Consider the following 15707-nt stretch of genomic DNA (forward strand, 5'->3'; position numbering starts at 1 on the left):
TCGAAAAACCATAGCCTAATAGCATTTGGGCTTGGGTGTCGTGAGTAGGGCAAAGCGCTAGAGGCTTTTAGGCCTCGGGTTTGGCTGCTAAGCAGCCCACATGTGGTTGCAGGCCACAGGCTGAGGGATTGGGTAGCCCAACCGCAAGCTGCTGGTGTTTTTGGGCCAAATGATGCAAGGGAGCAAGCCTAATCAAAGATGGCTTGTGGGTCAGCACACGTGAGGCCCAACCGAAGTTGAGGCCGAGTCTTTGGGCCGTAGGACAAGCCCAACCTGCAGGGCTGGTTATGGTACATGCGGGTCGGGGCGATAGCAAGCCCAACAAACCGAAGGCTTATGGGCTCGGGTTGGACCAGGGCTTCAGGGCTATAGGTTATGCAACCTAGGTCAAAGTGGTTGGTTTCCAATAGGGCATTAAGCCCAAAGGGCTATGTGCCTTGTCCAAGTGTCAATACGACACCGTTTCCCCACGCGGCTGGGCTTTAGGCCAACGCGATGGTTCGACATGGTGTCACAATGGTGCAGTGGTGTCGCAAAAAAAAAAAATCCTTGTTTTTTTTTTTTTTTTTCAAATTTTCTAGGTTTTGAAAAACCCAAATTGCTTCTAATTTATTTATATGCTTTGACTCACAAATTCCATATAGCAAAAATTGCATAATGCATGAAATGTGTGTGTGTGTGTGTGTATTGACAAATATATGAAACATATACTATATATATCGGAAAGTAAATATAAATGTAGGGGATTTGTGCATCATGGGGAATGTTTTCATGCTTCATGGTCTTTTCAAATTTCTTCCTTTATTTTAAAGTGAACCTAATTGGTAGAAAACGATAAAAGCCTTTGAATTTGTAGAAGATCCTTCTCGGAAAGCCGGAATCGCATCTTCAATGCGTTGTATCACGTTCAACAAAGAAAAATTAAATTGAATCAATAACATGTAGATCAATTCAATAAAATAATAAATTAATCATAAAAAGAATGATTAAAACGTAATACTTCCTTGATTGAAGATCAAACTCTCTTTAGTGTAGCGTTAAGAGCGTGCTAATAATATGTTGTAGGCATAATTTACTAAACAATTATGGAGGCTAGAAAGAGAGAGAGGGTGCGGCATAGAGAGAAGATAGAGATGTATAATTGTGAAGTGTGTTCTATTTCACCCCATTGTGCCTTTTTTATAGTAGTAGGGAATGTTAATTCCTTACCTTTTTAGGATTATAACTCTAATAGGTTATTAACTACTGAAGGGAATATTCAAAGATATTCCTAGATACACTAAAATTTATACAATCAAATTTCTAATCTAATAGAACTGCAACACTACGAAGGACGTAAAGGACAAATGGCTACAAAATATCCACTTTAATTTGTGGTTCAAAATTCAGTGAAGTACAAACAAACCTTACCCACGACCGATGAAACGAATCAAAATAGCGATATCTTAATCTGAAACCAAAAAGACAAATAAGAGTAAGATTTGTTGTGGTGTGTTTCTGATTGCTAGATGCAAACCCTCATTGCCACGGGCTCTTGCTTTCTTTGCAAGTTCCCTAACAACAATGCCAATTGGAAGCATCTTTTACCGAGTGCTCGTAGGCCTTCCTGCAACCTTAGAAATCAAAGCACAACAAGAAACAGCAGCCTCAGAACCACTTGGCCTTCCATCTCGTTCGCACTTTTCGCTTCGGGTTTCTTCCTCGGTCCGTTGATTGATGGACTCCATTCAAGGGTTGATCTTGTGGTTTATGAAAACGGTTCAACCAATATCGGTCCTCTGCACACAAACGTCTGGGTAAACTCCATAGTTTCTCGTTAAAGTTTTGTTTTTCTCTTTCAAAAATTAGATATAATGGTTTACAAAAAAGCATTAGAGATAATGCAGATTTATACAGTTCTTGATTCAATTGAATGTAATGTTGTTAGGTTCCCGTCTTGCTCGGTCTGTTCTACTGCACTGTTGGGATGTTTCAACTAGTCTTGGATGAAAGGACCTCTTCAAAGGTTCAGCAAGTGAACCAAGAGAAAGCGTTTGCTTCTTTGTTGTAAGTATACGATTACTTTGTGCACGTGTCAAATTGTGATTTGCAGGTAAGGAGTATTCTTGCAAATATGTAGTTGTTGCCTATAACAAAGGGCATTGCCGTTCAACGCAGATCACTTGTGCTGTTTATAGAGTTGAGCGCTGAACTGTACAAAGCAGGAATCGCAGACAACACTGAAGCCTACATATTATTTGCAGGAGCTGAGTTTCTATGGTTTTTCCTTGACAGAACATGGTTCGGCTTCCTCCTCGCAAGTGTCATCGGCCTTGGCTGCCCGGTGGCCGAGATTCCGTTAATGCAGTAAGGCTTCCTTCTTTCTTCTCTCCATCTCTAGGTATTATTCAGAAAACTGAAATGTTTGACGCTCCCATTCAGGTTCTTCCACCTCTGGTATTATCCACAAGCAAATGTTGAGATCTTCGGCCAGGTGGGTATTTGAAAACCAATCAATATTTATTAACCCTATATTTTTTTCCCCCTGATATATTTCAGCCGTTGTTTGCAGGGACTAGTGAGTTGGACACTCACTTGCTATTTTGTTTACACGCTGTTTTTGATCAATTTCTCACGTTGGCTGAAATCAGTGATCGTTGATGCTGCCGATACGGAGGACAAGTCCTCTTAATCGTACTCACTGTCACCAGTCTCAGCCCAGTTTGATAACTAACTCGGAAAAATGTCGGAGAATGTATTTGAAATAACTAGATTTACATTTCGCATAGGGTTGAAAATACGACGTGCAAATAATCATTTGAAATCCATTTGTTTTCGTCCGTTCGATCTCATCTGGATCTTTGACATACATAGATTGTCTTGGTGTATTTAGTGAATGTTTTCTTTCATTTTTCTACTTTGTTCTTCAATTTTCTACTGAACAGCAAAAGTTAATAGAATTTCTCCTCGGAAGTGTTTACGGCTTACAAGAACAAAGTTGGAATTCATCAAGCATCAATGGTTAATTACACCAACTTCATTGTACAAGCAACGATAACAAATCACTTGTTCAACTACATACACAAATTGGAAGTTGATGGAGAAAGCAGCTAACCGTTTGGAATTAGAGTCGTCGTATGCAATATACATCGTAAGGCATGTATACGGAAGCACAAAGCTATCCAGTGAACACAACATTGCCGATATCTGGGAACTTCTCCTTAATTGCTGCTTTGATTCCTGATCCGATGGACTCGGGCCCCACATAATTAACATGGCAATCCCCACCTTCAACCGATAACACTTCCACACTCCCGCCAAAGTTCTTTATGGCTGGTCTCAATATGTCCAGATGACGATTCACTGCCTGCATTTGCAACTTTAACACAGCATCAAACACTATAGGCCTTCTTGGCAGTTCTAAACCTCTTTCAGATAATCAAAAACGCTTTTGACACCATTTGGCCGAAAACATTAAAAGTGGATCTGGATTTATAAAAACGCTTACTAGTATTAGCTTTTTTTCTTTCACGGAAATTACTCAAATAAAGTATAATTTCTTACTCAAATAAAGTATAATCTCTTAACATTTTCTCTTATTCGAGATGGCAAAGTTAAAATAGAAACATCTAACTGATGATTTTTATCCTGGACCTGCACATCTAGTAGCAAGTGTCCAATTGGCCCCTTATGTTATTTTCGGCAATAAAAGCAGAGGCATAATAGGTTAGTATGGCCTTAATGCAGGCAAGTGAACACTTTTGTTTAGTGATTTTGAACCTTCATGCATAATCTGGAATTTCGAAGGGGAAGCCTTTCTAACATTCACCATGTCACTGGTGCAGTTTTTCGGACATCTTCCCGAACATGAGTTGTGTTTTGAGGGATCATGATAAGTGGGGGGGTTAGCCAATAGGTAGTATGTCTTGATAAGGTGGGATTGCAGGACTAGAGTTTTTTATTTATGATGAGGTGGGATTATACCGACCTGACGACGATTTTCAGTGAGTGAGTAATGGACAAGGCCATAACAACCCCAATCATCGAGAACACCAATACCACAACTTGTAAATTGCTTCCCTTCATCTCCATAGCTAGCTCTAATCTCAGACTCACAGTCCCTCGCTCTCAATGCCTTTAAAGTCCGCCACTTCACTAAACAATTCTAGAAAAGCACTTGCATTTTGACTAAAAGTTTCAACGTGGTCTCTATTATAAGTCCTTCCTAAGGAAGCACTTTCAATTTTCAAACATACGGCCTAACAAATTAAGAGTACGCAATCCATTTAATCTGAGTACGAAACACTGACCTCAACGGTGATCTCTTTATTTTCTTCATCAAAGACTTGTTGAATGTCCTTGAGCGCATCTCCAAACTTCTCCTTGAGCACTCTTTCGATTCCCATCTTCATGGTGGTCGTTGAGCTCGGACAGCTACCACATGCCCCTGTTCATTCTTTAATTTTATCAGTTCATGCAAATTTAATGTATTTTCAATTACCTATGTTTTTCCCAATTGTTATATTTTCCCAAAACAAATCATAGGAAAAAACAGGCTTGAATCAAACCCACCTTGCAGCTTGAGTGAAACAACGCCGTCTTCGACGGAGACAACATCGACGTTACCGCCATCGGCGATGAGATAGGGGCGGACGTCCTCTAGAACCAAGTCGACGTTGGGAACCGTGAGTTGGTACTGCTTGGCGGAGTAGAATCCCGGAGAAGAAGACTTGGCGGCAGCGCTTGGGTTTGAAGCTCTAATAGCGGTTTTGAGAAAGATCGGCCTTTGAGAGGTGAGACGGTGCAGTTTCAGACATGTAAATTGTGGGTATCGGTGGGATTTACCTGGGATTTTGGAAGAAGGCGTTGGGGTTTTGGGAAACCCGGTGGCCGCAAGAGACGCCATGATTGAACAGAGCAAGGCCGTGCATGTCTGTTTCTACGTTTCTGGTAGATCGGGATGGGTTCAATTTATGATTTCGACAAGTTTTTGGGAAGTTTGAGTGAGTTTTACAAAAATATGGTCTGTTTTAATTAAGTAAAAGTATCTAGTTAATTGATTAGTAACGACACAAACAGAGGTGATTGCTAGCGATAGTTTTAGCAGTCCTCTGGTTGTCGCCATTGCTTAGCGAGCCATTTAGTTGAGGTGAGCCTCTCGTAATCATATTTAACTTAGTTTTTACAGATAACAAACACAGAATTACATTAACATTTAATTTAGTTCTAGTAAAACCTAATGATGATAAACAAATGCACCCTTAATTAATAACCCTCCCCCCCCCCCCGGGCAAAGAGGGAGGGGAGGGGCATTTAGTTGAGACGAGTCTCTCGTAACCCTATTTAGTCTCTGCAGATAACAAACACAACGTTGACATGTAGTTCAGTCTAGTAAAACCTAGTGATGACAAAAAAATGCACCACATTAATACATTACGATTTAATTAGGTTAAAGGCAACTGCTACTTGAATACTTCCCTGTTAAAAAGCGGGCATTGATTTTGATTTCCCCGTTATTCAACAAAGAATGCATATTACGCATAAGTGCATATGAAACTGCTCACTTTACATACATGCTACAAACATACTGCAATTGAAACTCGGAGTCATACCTGCAATGAGAAAAACTTAGGAGACTCCACTCATCTGCGACTTTTAACCATAATCGCGTATGAAACTTCCGGAGCTATGAAACTCGAGTCAGATTGATAAATGCGAAAACCTTGGGAGATTCTGCTACATCAGTAACTAAACAACTCAAACCCAACCAATACCAATTAGAAAGTATTTACACGAGATAAAATTTAACTTCGAATTACTTTCCTGTCAAAATTCCAAGTTACAAGACTCATTTCTCATGTTCAAACAAAATTCACAGCTACGTTACAAAGGAGAATAGCATCTCATGAGATAGCTTCCTGCCATGTCGATATCCCCCCGATTCACAAACATATTTCATCACCTATAATACGATGCCATAATGTAGAGCATGAACGCGGTTGATGAAGTGATTATCAATTCCTACACGAACAGAGATATTATTTTCACAATGGCAACGACTAAGTATTACACAATCTGTCAGGCAGAACATGGACCACTGAGTTAATTACTTTACTCGCCAACATTTCACATCGTTTGTCTACAGAAGTGCTTAATTGCTGAAATAATGCTCAAAACTATATAGACGTAACAAACTAGCTTTTACATATAAATACTCAAATACTAATCAATAGACTATAAAAAAGAGATCTTTAGGAAGGTCGTTGATCAATATAAAAAGTATGGATAATCCCGTGCTTCATCGTAATTTCCCCAAAAAAAGGGCCACCCTTGCCCATTGAGTGCTCTACCTCAGGCCATCGACATCATATTTACCCTGTGACCTTGTCAACTCTAGTTCCGTGTGCTTGTGAAACGTGTTTTAACAAAATAAGTATAACTTTACCCCAATTTAATTTAAAATCTCACTCCGAAAGGATGTTTAAAGCTTCGAAAAATCTGATAACTTACTAGAAGTCAACAATTTGACTTCGGATTTTGGGGGAATTGATGAAAAAAAACACATACGAATTTCTCTCTGAGTCCTGACCAAAATTGCAATGGCTAGAATTACATTCTTTTAGTGTAGAACAAAGTTTCAAATAAAAGCAAAGATATTACCAGCCAATACCTGGTTATTGTAAAGAGCAGCAGGAATGTAGCTACCCATATACTCGATCAAATTCAGTACACAAGTGTATCCCTGCAAGAAGTGAACCGAGACTTTCGTGGAATGAACATAAAGGAGTGGAACTAAATTATAAGATAACCAGATATAGAAATCAGAATTAAAATAGACAATCAGAACAGAACTGAAATCCCCCCACTTATACCCCCTCCCTGTCAAACACTAGTGCACCAAGAATTCAAGCAACATAATATACCACAGAAGCAATCGCAATACAGCCAAACACTAGTGCAAGTGAACGGAGCAGTCGTTTTCCCATTCGCAGTCCCCTCCCTGCATCCTCACCATCTTCCTGCATCAATAGAATAATTAGGTCGAAAAAGCAGCTTATCATAAGTTTCTACATACAGTTTCAAAAAGTAAAAATGAGGACATGCAATCTATTGAGCAACATGACTCACTGTATATGTTGGAGATACAGGCGGTTCAAAGGATTTCAACTTCTCAAAAATCCGATAAACAAAAGCAAAAGTTAAAAATTGCAAGGGTTTATATTCAGCATTCCGCTTGATAAGAAGCCAAGCTACCTGCAAATAGATGGGGAAAAGGTAAGGGTAAGAAAAACTCACATAGAATAAAGCAAAATAACGAAAAGAACCCATGAGGGTTAAGTTATGAAATATATAAGTTGGGCTAGCTAATTGCCAAGCATCCTTCAAGAGTTGTTCCATAGTCAACATCATGCACCAAAGAATATTTTCCAAAACGATAAAGAATATAGAATCATATATAATCGATCATTCCCTAGAACTTACAAATACAGCAGATATTGCCAGGTTGATGCGCATATCTTGTACTGTAGACTTGGTGAACCTGTAAGCAAATAGAAGTCAAAAGATTAGAGCATAAAGTGCCACCACCTAGACTACACATATCCTCTGAAAATACCCAACATATCAAACGTGGAGGAAAGAAACGAGAGCTGGTTTCAGGTTTTAATTGATAAACCGCATGCACTATCACGTTTCCAAATAATTCCAAATCAGAATGAAAAAAAAAAAAATATTTATGAATATTTGTATCATTTTCCATATTGAGGGCTCATAAGAAGTTCATGTTTTTAAGCATGCAATTTATTAAATGAAGCAAAGAGTAAAATCTGCAATGCTAAAGTACCAGCCTCTAGCGAAGTAGGCATGGGTAAGCAATAATTTTTCCACAACTATTAAGGTAATCCAACCTACTCATATTCTTCATATAAAAATATCACATGCTTTAAAAAGTATCAAAATCAGCAGCCACTAATATACATCTTCTCAGCAGCACTATTTTCCTATGCTACTTATCAGTAGTAGTCACATGATGCGTAGACAAACCTAGGCCCCCATGGTACAATTGGTTGCTTATCAGCATATTTGATGTCCTTTGAAACCTGCAAGTCAAAAAAAGAAAAAAAAAAAAGAAAAAAAAGAGGAATAGTACAATGAGGTAAAAAGAAAGGATGATAATCAGCTTTTTTGACAGGTTACGGCAGATAACTAATCAATCTGAAATTCCAATTATCACAAAGACAAAATCTAGAAGTATGTAAAAACAACTTTAAGGGCCATTTACACAAAGCACCCAAATTGGAACATATTCAAATGTGCTAATTTACACAACAGGTGATACCTGAAAGAAGCAAAAAATATGAGTTCTTATAGCAGTTTTCAATGAAAAATTCGTAGACTAGATTCTTGACTGTTGTACTATGACATGACAAATATTCATTCCTAACTTTGATCTTACGAGTAACAACTAACAATGATGATATCAATCAATTCTATCTAAACCCAAATCAGATTAAGAGGTATACAGTACATGCTTCCGCAAATTATAAAGATGCCCATGTTTCTTTCCATTCCACTACTTTAATTATCTCTAAAACAATATTTGTGCTTGGTATTTGGCATCTCTTCAAGATTCAGGTTCCTCGTTATTCCTATATGCAGCTCCCTTAAAAAGTGTTATCCCTGGAAGCATAACACATCCAGAGTAAATCCTCCATAGATTCTCCAAGTTGTTAGACAAGTTGTTACAAGTTGGTAGTTATTCCTCCATAGTACTGTATAAAGCTTATACACCACAACGCTATAGAATACGACAACAATTAGAATAATTCATGCATAAAAAAAACCACATGACATCATTTTTCAACTTCCACTTTCTTTCTCTTTTGACGAATAAAGTCCACCCAGCAGACTCTTATAAGAACAATATATAAAAGTATCACTTGCATGTACCTTGAAGGAACCAAAGGTTACACCTTTCTTCCTATTAGTTAGCTGTGCCATCATGACTTTGTCATATGCTTTCTCCAGCTACATAAATGATTACGTAGTTATAAGAATATTGTTCACAAGCTCGTTTCAACCAAATATTTAAAAGAGCACAAAGAGAGTTTTGAAGCGTACTCTAGCAGCAGTTGCTTCATCACCGCTCCTCACGGCCTCCTTGTGTTTTTTTGTATACGCTGCCTTGATCATGTCAAATCCCTCAATTGGGCTCACACCGAGAACCTGTGAGATAAACGAGAATTAGTAAATTACAAATAAACAGAGAAGTAGAAACAAGTACCCAACTATTCAGTCAGCCACTTGCTGCAACATTAATTTCAAAGGTCCATAATTTACAAGCTGAAATTACCTCATATGGATTCAAATCACCGTCCGGATTAGAACTTCCCGCCGCAGACGCAGCCGCACAAATTACCCTTGTATTCTGTGGAATTGTTCTAGAAACATGATAAGTTTAACACCCTGTTGCTATATCTATACATTTTCAAGCATAAATAATTATAACAATATTTGCAAAACAAAACAAAAAAATACAAAGACCCAGCATTCGTATCACGAACACGAAACTTTCCACAGAACAAAACCCTATTCTCAATTTTCTCGCCAACCAAACAGAGTGAGTGAATTACCTGACGAAAGAGGGTAGCAGCCTCAACTCCGGGACATTAGGGCGGAAATTCCTTTGGGAAAATTGCAATTTGGGGTAGAGAAAAGCATGGGAAATCGCCAGAGCCATTTGCCCTGTGGAAACTGAGTTTTGGTTTGAATTTTCAGGTTCGGGGTTTTTCGAGCAGAACAAGCAGAGGGGGAAGCAAAGGGATTAGTACAATACAGGCCAGCTGATAACTACGCAAATACATAAGGAATACACGTAGTAATACTTGGGCCTAAAGAAACTAGTACATCCACTAATATAATAAGTGGGCTTTCCACTTATTTGCTAGATTGTAATCACGGCCATCAGAAATTCTCTACGCGGATACCCGCTGTTGTTGTGCGAATGGGTTGTGAATGACTCGTATTAATAATATATTAACCACGTATTTTTACTATCTTAATATATATTGATAATATAAGAATATTACATTAATATAGTGGAATATGTTGTCGATGTGCACGCATGCCCAAACCATGTGTTCTAATTGGCTTTTTTTTTTTTCTGTATATAGACTTCATTTTTAGCTTTTATTACAAGGGGTTTTAACGAAAAATTCACAGTACTGTTCATTTTAACGAAAAATCATATTTTTACACTAAAATGTCAAACCTGGTACTATTCATTTTACCCCTTATTTTGTCCTTATTGTTAAAACTTAAAGTTTTCAAGCCCTTTTCATTAGTTTTCCTTTTATTATATTGACTTAGCCCTAGTTTGGTAATGAGGTGATTTTGAAAAAAGTGGCTATCAAAAAAAAGTTGGGAGCTTTTTTATGTTTGGTAAATATTCAGCTTCAGCTTTTTTTCACAATTTTTGGTGAAAAAAAAGCCAAAAACACAAAGCTGCAAAACCCAACTTTGAAAAACAAGTTTTTTTTCACATCTGTTTTACATAAAAGTTTATCAAACATTATAATACTGCTTTTTTTTTTTCAAAAGCACTTTTACAAAAAAGTTTACCAAATACTCTGCTACTTTATTTCACAGCTGCTTATTTTCACAGCACAGCAGAAACAATTTTTTTTCAAAGCACAACAATATCAAACCAACCCTTAATGTTATGCCACATATTTATTTTTTAGACCACATACGCATTTTTGACAGCTTTTAAACATAATTAATACAAAAAAGATAATGTTGAGTGAATTTTGAGTTTCAAAAAATAAAGTTGTGAATTTAGAGTTTTAGAGAGTAATCTTCACAGTCCCAGTCCTCAGTCGAAAACAAACACACAATAGGCATGTGAATGCCCGGAACCAAGTAGTAACAACAAAGGTCATGTGGTGTAAACACCTATTCAAAGAGATCTAGACCTTGGTAGGGTGAAAACATATAGTTGTCTTCGATTGGAGGGAAGCACAAATAAAGCAGCAAACTAGTGTTGAGATAAGATCCACCAAATGTAGAGTGGATGGCTGTGACGGGTGTGAGTGGTTGGTGTTAAGGACTGTAGTAATAAAGATTCAGTTTGTAATAAACCCTAGAAATAGGTAATGTGTGCTGTGCATGGCTGTAATAATTAGTTGAGAGTATTATGACAGGTAGCAAGTTAGTTAGAAGAATATAGTTATGTGTGAGTAATAAAAGGATGTATATAAGTAACACAATTGTAATCTATTTCTGTAAGAAATGAAAATCAGTTTCACAACATGGTATCCAGAGCCTTCTGTCTAACGACTTCATCCTGATTCCCGCTCCCTCTCCTTTTTTTTCGCTGAGATTTCTTCCTCCCTAAGCTTTCCTCTTTCTCTTTGAGCTTCTTCGCTAAGCTTTCTTCATCTTTCTTCCATTGCGACCTCGGCTTCTCCCTCTTCTGAAACGGCAACACCGGTCAATCCTCCAATTTCTGATCCTAGCTCAGGAACAAGCTCTACGCCTTCAATTACAATTCAGAATATCGGATCTATGGTGCCGATCAAGCTAACCACCACCAACTATCTCACTTGGAGTGCGCTCTTTGCTCCGATCTTCCGTCGCTACAACCTCACCGGAATTCTTGATGGATCTGTGCCTCCTCCATCACAGTTCCTCTCCGATGCTGCTGGACATTCGGTTCTCAATCCGGCATATGTTTCTTGGTTTGAAAACGATCAGAACATCCTCATCTGGATCAATTCCACCCTATCTGAATCGATCATTCCCTACACTGTTGGAGTTACGAACTCCAGAGAACTTTGGGCTAAGTTGGAGTCAAGACTCGCTGCAGCTTCTCAATCGCACATCCATGAGCTTCGATCACGTCTTCGTTGCCTCTCGAAAGGCGATTCCACCGCTGCTCAGTATCTTCAACAAATTGAAGCGATCGCAGATGCGCTTGCTAGTGCCGGAGCTCTGGTTGAAGATTCTGAGCTCATTTCTGTTACACTCCATGGATTACCACCAGATTATGACTCATTCGTTGATGCGATCCAGTTTCGGCTTGGCTCCACTACAATTGATGAATTGCACGGTCTTCTTCTCAGTAAGGAGATACAGTTAGCAAATCGGAAGAAAACTTCTCCTCCTGTGCAAATTCAGGCCTATAATTCCACTGCCGGAATTCTTCCTACTCCAACCTCTCAAGCCTTTGTTGCTCAAGGTCGTGGCGGTGATCCCCATTTCTCTCAAGGCCGACACTTCTCATCTTCAAAATATGGTCAAGGTCGAGGTAACTTCAGATCAAATAACTTTCGTCCAAATTATTCTCGTAATAACTCTCAGCGTTACACTCGTGGTGGTCGAAGCAATTTTACCTCGTCTGGCCGAAAGAATCCTTGTCAAATCTGTCGACAATTTGAGCATGATGCTCTCGCCTGCCCTCAGCGCATGAATCCACACTACTCCAGTGCTTCCCCTCCTTCTGCTATGGCTGCACATGCTCAGTCCTCTCAACCTAACTGGCTTATTGATTCTGGCGCCAGTACTCATATGACAAATTCCTACACCAATCTCCAGAACCCTGCGCCCTACTCCGGTCCTGAGCAGGTCTACATTGGAGACGGCAAAGGTTTGCCTATTCTCCATTCTGGTTCCTCTACATTACGTACTCCTAATCATCACTTTCAGCTTCGAAATGTGTTGCATATACCTGATTTGAAACAACATCTACTTTCTGCAAATCAGTTTCTTGTTGACAATTGGTGTTCTATGCATCTTTATCCTTTTCACTTCATTGTGAAGGATATTTCTTCGGGGAGGATGCTCTTTAAAGGTCCTGTAAAAGATGGCTTTTATTCATTGCAATCCCAACCTTCCAGTTCAGCACTCAACTCTCACAATGTGTTTGCTGCATCAACTCATGCTTCTCGGACTCTATGGCACCATAGGCTTGGCCATCCTTCACTAAAGACACTAAATAAGTTGGCTGCCAAATCTTGTATTTCTGTATCTAGTGGTTCAACTAATTCCTTTTGTAATGGTTGTGCTTTAAGTAAGAACTCTAGATTACCATTTACCTCTGTACCGTGCCACACAAGTAAGCCATTAGAACTCCTTCATACAGATGTTTGGGGGCCAGTGTCTACTACTTCTTTTACTCAACACAGATATTATGTCATCTTCGTCGATGATTTTACTAAATACTGTTGGCTCTATCATTTGCAATGCAAATCAGATGTGTTTTCTACCTTTGTCAAGTTCAAAACTCTTGTTGAGACCTTGCTGCACACTAAAATTGTTGCTCTCAGATCAGACTCTGGTGGGGAGTATCTTAGCACTGCATTCTCCAATTTTCTAGTCACACATGGTATTCATCATCAGCTTAGCTGCCCTCACACTCCCCAACAAAATGGTTGTGCTGAGCGTAAGCACATACACATCGTTGAAACTGCTCGGACATTATTAACTGTCTCCCAGGTCCCTCATGGTTATTGGGATCATGCCTTTTCCACTGCTGTGTATCTCATAAACAGGTTGCCAACTGCCTCTAGACCATCTCCGTTGGAACGTTTGTTTCGAAAAGCACCAACTTATACTACGCTCAAGGTTTTTGGGTGCAGTTGCTTCCCATGGTTGCAACCTTATTCTTCTTCTAAGATGGATCCCAAAAGCAAGCAGTGTGTGTTTCTTGGCTACAGTCTCAATCATCGAGGTTACAAATGTCTCGATCCTACCACCAACAAGTTGTATATTTTCCAGAAGTGTTATCTTTGATGAGGATAGCTTCCCTTTTCACAACCTTGCTGCCTCTCCGTGTTCCCCTCTATCCACAACTTCCCTATCTTCCAGCACCATACCTACTCACCTTACCTTCACTCAACCCATCATCAATCCTTCCCTTCCACAAACATGGCCATCTTCACCTCCTTCTAACCCATCTCCACCATTTCCTGTCTCTTCTCCATCGTCCTTATCTTCTCATCCATCATGTGTAGTCCCAACTAATACTCATCCCATGCAGACCCGGGCCAAATCCGGTATTCACAAACCAAGAGCATTTTCTGCCACTAAACACCCTCTCCCTTCACATCTTTCTCTTGACTTTGTCCCTACCACCTATCTTCAGGCTTCCAAATATCCTCATTGGATTCAAGCCATGCAGGACGAGTTTACTGCTTTACAACAAACTGGCACTTGGTCCCTCATTCCTCCAACCGGCCACCAAAACATCGTGGGGTGTAAGTGGGTTTTAAGAATCAAACGAAAACCTGATGGTACCATTGATAGATACAAGGCTCGACTAGTCGCTAAAGGATTTCATCAACAGGAAGGACTGGACTATACTGAGACTTTTAGTCTCGTAGCCAAGCCTGTGACTATTCGCATCCTACTCACCATTGCTGCTTAGTTCAACTGGCCTCTCAATCAACTTGATGTCAGCAATGCATTCCTCCATGGCACCTTATCCGAATCTGTGTATATGCAACAACCTCCTGGTTTTTAGGACATTACTCATCCCAATCACGTGTGTCACCTGCACAAGTCCTTATACGGCCTTAAACAGGCCCCTCGCGCCTGGTATGAGAAACTCCATGCTGCTTTACGAACCCTTGGTTTTGCTGGCTCTCAATCCGACCATTCCCTGTTTGTCAAAAAGGATCCACTGGTCTTTGTGTTAGTCTACGTCGATGATATTATCGTCACTGGGCCATCCACCTCAGCCTGCCAACATGTTATATCTCAGCTCAGCTCCCTATTTCCCATCAAAGATCTTGGTACCCTTCACTACTTTCTGGGTATTGAGGTTCATCGATCCTCTACAGGCATCTTCATTACGCAAACAAAATATATTCTTGATCTTCTCAAGAAAGCTAACATGCATGGCTCCAAACCCTGTGTCACTCCTCTCAGCACTGTAAAGCTGGACCATTCCTCTCCCCTTCTTGCCAATCCTGCAGAATATCGATCCATCGTAGGTGCTCTCCAATATCTCACATGGACTCGACCTGACCTCTCATTTGCTGTCAACCTTGTCTGTCAGTTCATGCACAGTCCTCGCCAATCTCATCTTCTTGCTGTCAAACGGATTCTGCGATATCTAAAGGGTACCATTGAGCTTGGTCTCTGGTTCACCAAATCCCCTTCTGCACCGTGTCTGACATCTTTCTCTGATGCGGACTGGGCTGGTTGTACGATTGATCGCCGATCAACGGGTGGCTACTGTATATTCTTAGGCTCATCCATCATTAGTTGGAGTGCTAAGAAGCAACCCACTGTTGCTCGATCCTCAACAGAGGCCGAATATCGATCTCTCGCCAATACTGCCGCCGAGATTACTTGGATTTGTCAACTCCTTACTGATATCGGGTTTGCTCTTCCTTCCACTCCGCAGCTTTGGTGTGACAATCAATCAGCCATCTCGCTTGCTAAGAATCCTTTGTTCCATGCACGCACAAAACATGTTGAACTCGACTATCATTACATTCACGAAAAGGTGTTATCGCGCGCTATTACAGTTCACTTTGTTCACACTCACGATCAACTAGCTGACATTTGCACCAAATCTCTCTCCAAGGACAGGTTTCTGGCTTTACGATCCAAACTGTCTCTCCGAACTCCTCGCTTCAGTTTGCGGGGGGATGTTAAGGACTGTAGTAATAAAGATTCAGTTTGTAATAAACCCTAGAAATAGGTAATGTGTGCTGTGCATG

The 15707-nt window shown here is 39.9% G+C and overlaps 3 protein-coding genes across 6 annotated transcripts; 1 reads left to right on the top strand and 2 right to left on the bottom strand.

Moving 5' to 3' along the window:
• Positions 1–1401: 1401 nt before the first annotated feature.
• LOC103953107 lies at positions 1402–2831 on the top strand. Of its 2 annotated transcripts, none has more exons than XM_048566508.1 (5): positions 1402–1796; positions 1928–2046; positions 2275–2346; positions 2422–2473; positions 2552–2831. In XM_048566508.1, exons 1-5 carry the CDS (start codon positions 1509–1511, stop codon positions 2669–2671), a joined length of 651 nt encoding a protein of 216 aa, XP_048422465.1. In that variant the 5' UTR covers positions 1402–1508; the 3' UTR covers positions 2672–2831. The 2 variants fall into 2 exon arrangements, with proteins under 2 accessions (XP_048422465.1, XP_009363105.2); XM_009364830.3 differs by having other exon boundaries at positions 1407–1796; positions 2158–2346.
• A 132-nt stretch (positions 2832–2963) lies between these two features.
• On the bottom strand, positions 2964–5028 carry LOC103953108 (nifU-like protein 1, chloroplastic). 2 transcript variants are annotated; one of them, XM_048566509.1, is made up of 3 exons: positions 4552–5028; positions 4290–4426; positions 2964–3358 (listed from the first exon to the last, which is right to left on the bottom strand). In XM_048566509.1, exons 1-3 carry the CDS (start codon positions 4883–4885, stop codon positions 3158–3160), a joined length of 672 nt encoding a protein of 223 aa, XP_048422466.1. In that variant the 5' UTR covers positions 4886–5028; the 3' UTR covers positions 2964–3157. The 2 variants fall into 2 exon arrangements, with proteins under 2 accessions (XP_048422466.1, XP_009363106.2); XM_009364831.2 differs by having other exon boundaries at positions 2964–3346; positions 4552–5004.
• Positions 5029–5766: 738 nt separating this feature from the next.
• Positions 5767–9810, bottom strand: LOC103953109. Of its 2 annotated transcripts, XM_048566288.1 has the most exons (11): positions 9612–9810; positions 9332–9419; positions 9100–9204; positions 8929–9006; positions 8023–8078; positions 7462–7519; positions 7108–7233; positions 6903–6998; positions 6650–6721; positions 6490–6563; positions 5767–6000 (listed from the first exon to the last, which is right to left on the bottom strand). In XM_048566288.1, coding segments are annotated over exons 1-11 (861 nt in total). In that variant the 5' UTR covers positions 9719–9810; the 3' UTR covers positions 5767–5999. The 2 variants fall into 2 exon arrangements, with proteins under 2 accessions (XP_048422245.1, XP_009363108.2); XM_009364833.2 differs by lacking the exon at positions 6490–6563 and having other exon boundaries at positions 9612–9807.
• Between the last annotated feature and the right edge of the window lie 5897 nt (positions 9811–15707).

The sequence above is a fragment of a genome, unplaced genomic scaffold, assembly GCF_019419815.1.
Source record: "Pyrus x bretschneideri cultivar Hongxiangsu unplaced genomic scaffold, Pyrus_bretschneideri_v1 Contig41, whole genome shotgun sequence".
NCBI classification, from domain to species: Eukaryota; Viridiplantae; Streptophyta; class Magnoliopsida; order Rosales; family Rosaceae; genus Pyrus; species Pyrus x bretschneideri.

Bases quoted from the DNA above. Each gene is read 5' to 3' on its own strand.
- LOC103953109 (XM_048566288.1), bottom strand. From the start codon at position 9,718: ATGGCTCTGGCGATTTCCCATGCTTTTCTCTACCCCAAATTGCAATTT. The intron at 9,420-9,611 runs GTAATTCACTCA...TCATGTTTCTAG, and splicing joins CTGCTACCCTCTTTCGTCAG to AACAATTCCACAGAATACAA. The intron at 6,722-6,902 runs GTATATTATGTT...CACTTCTTGCAG, and splicing joins GTATTGCGATTGCTTCTGTG to GGATACACTTGTGTACTGAA.
- LOC103953107 (XM_009364830.3), top strand. From the start codon at position 1,509: ATGCAAACCCTCATTGCCACGGGCTCTTGCTTTCTTTGCAAGTTCCCT. The intron at 1,797-1,927 runs GTAAACTCCATA...TAATGTTGTTAG, and splicing joins CTCTGCACACAAACGTCTGG to GTTCCCGTCTTGCTCGGTCT. The intron at 2,474-2,551 runs GTGGGTATTTGA...CGTTGTTTGCAG, and splicing joins ATGTTGAGATCTTCGGCCAG to GGACTAGTGAGTTGGACACT.
- LOC103953108 (XM_048566509.1), bottom strand. From the start codon at position 4,885: ATGGCGTCTCTTGCGGCCACCGGGTTTCCCAAAACCCCAACGCCTTCT. The intron at 4,427-4,551 runs GTGGGTTTGATT...AAGAATGAACAG, and splicing joins TGTTTCACTCAAGCTGCAAG to GGGCATGTGGTAGCTGTCCG. The intron at 3,359-4,289 runs GTCAGTGTTTCG...GCTGTGTTAAAG, and splicing joins ATAAAGAGATCACCGTTGAG to TTGCAAATGCAGGCAGTGAA.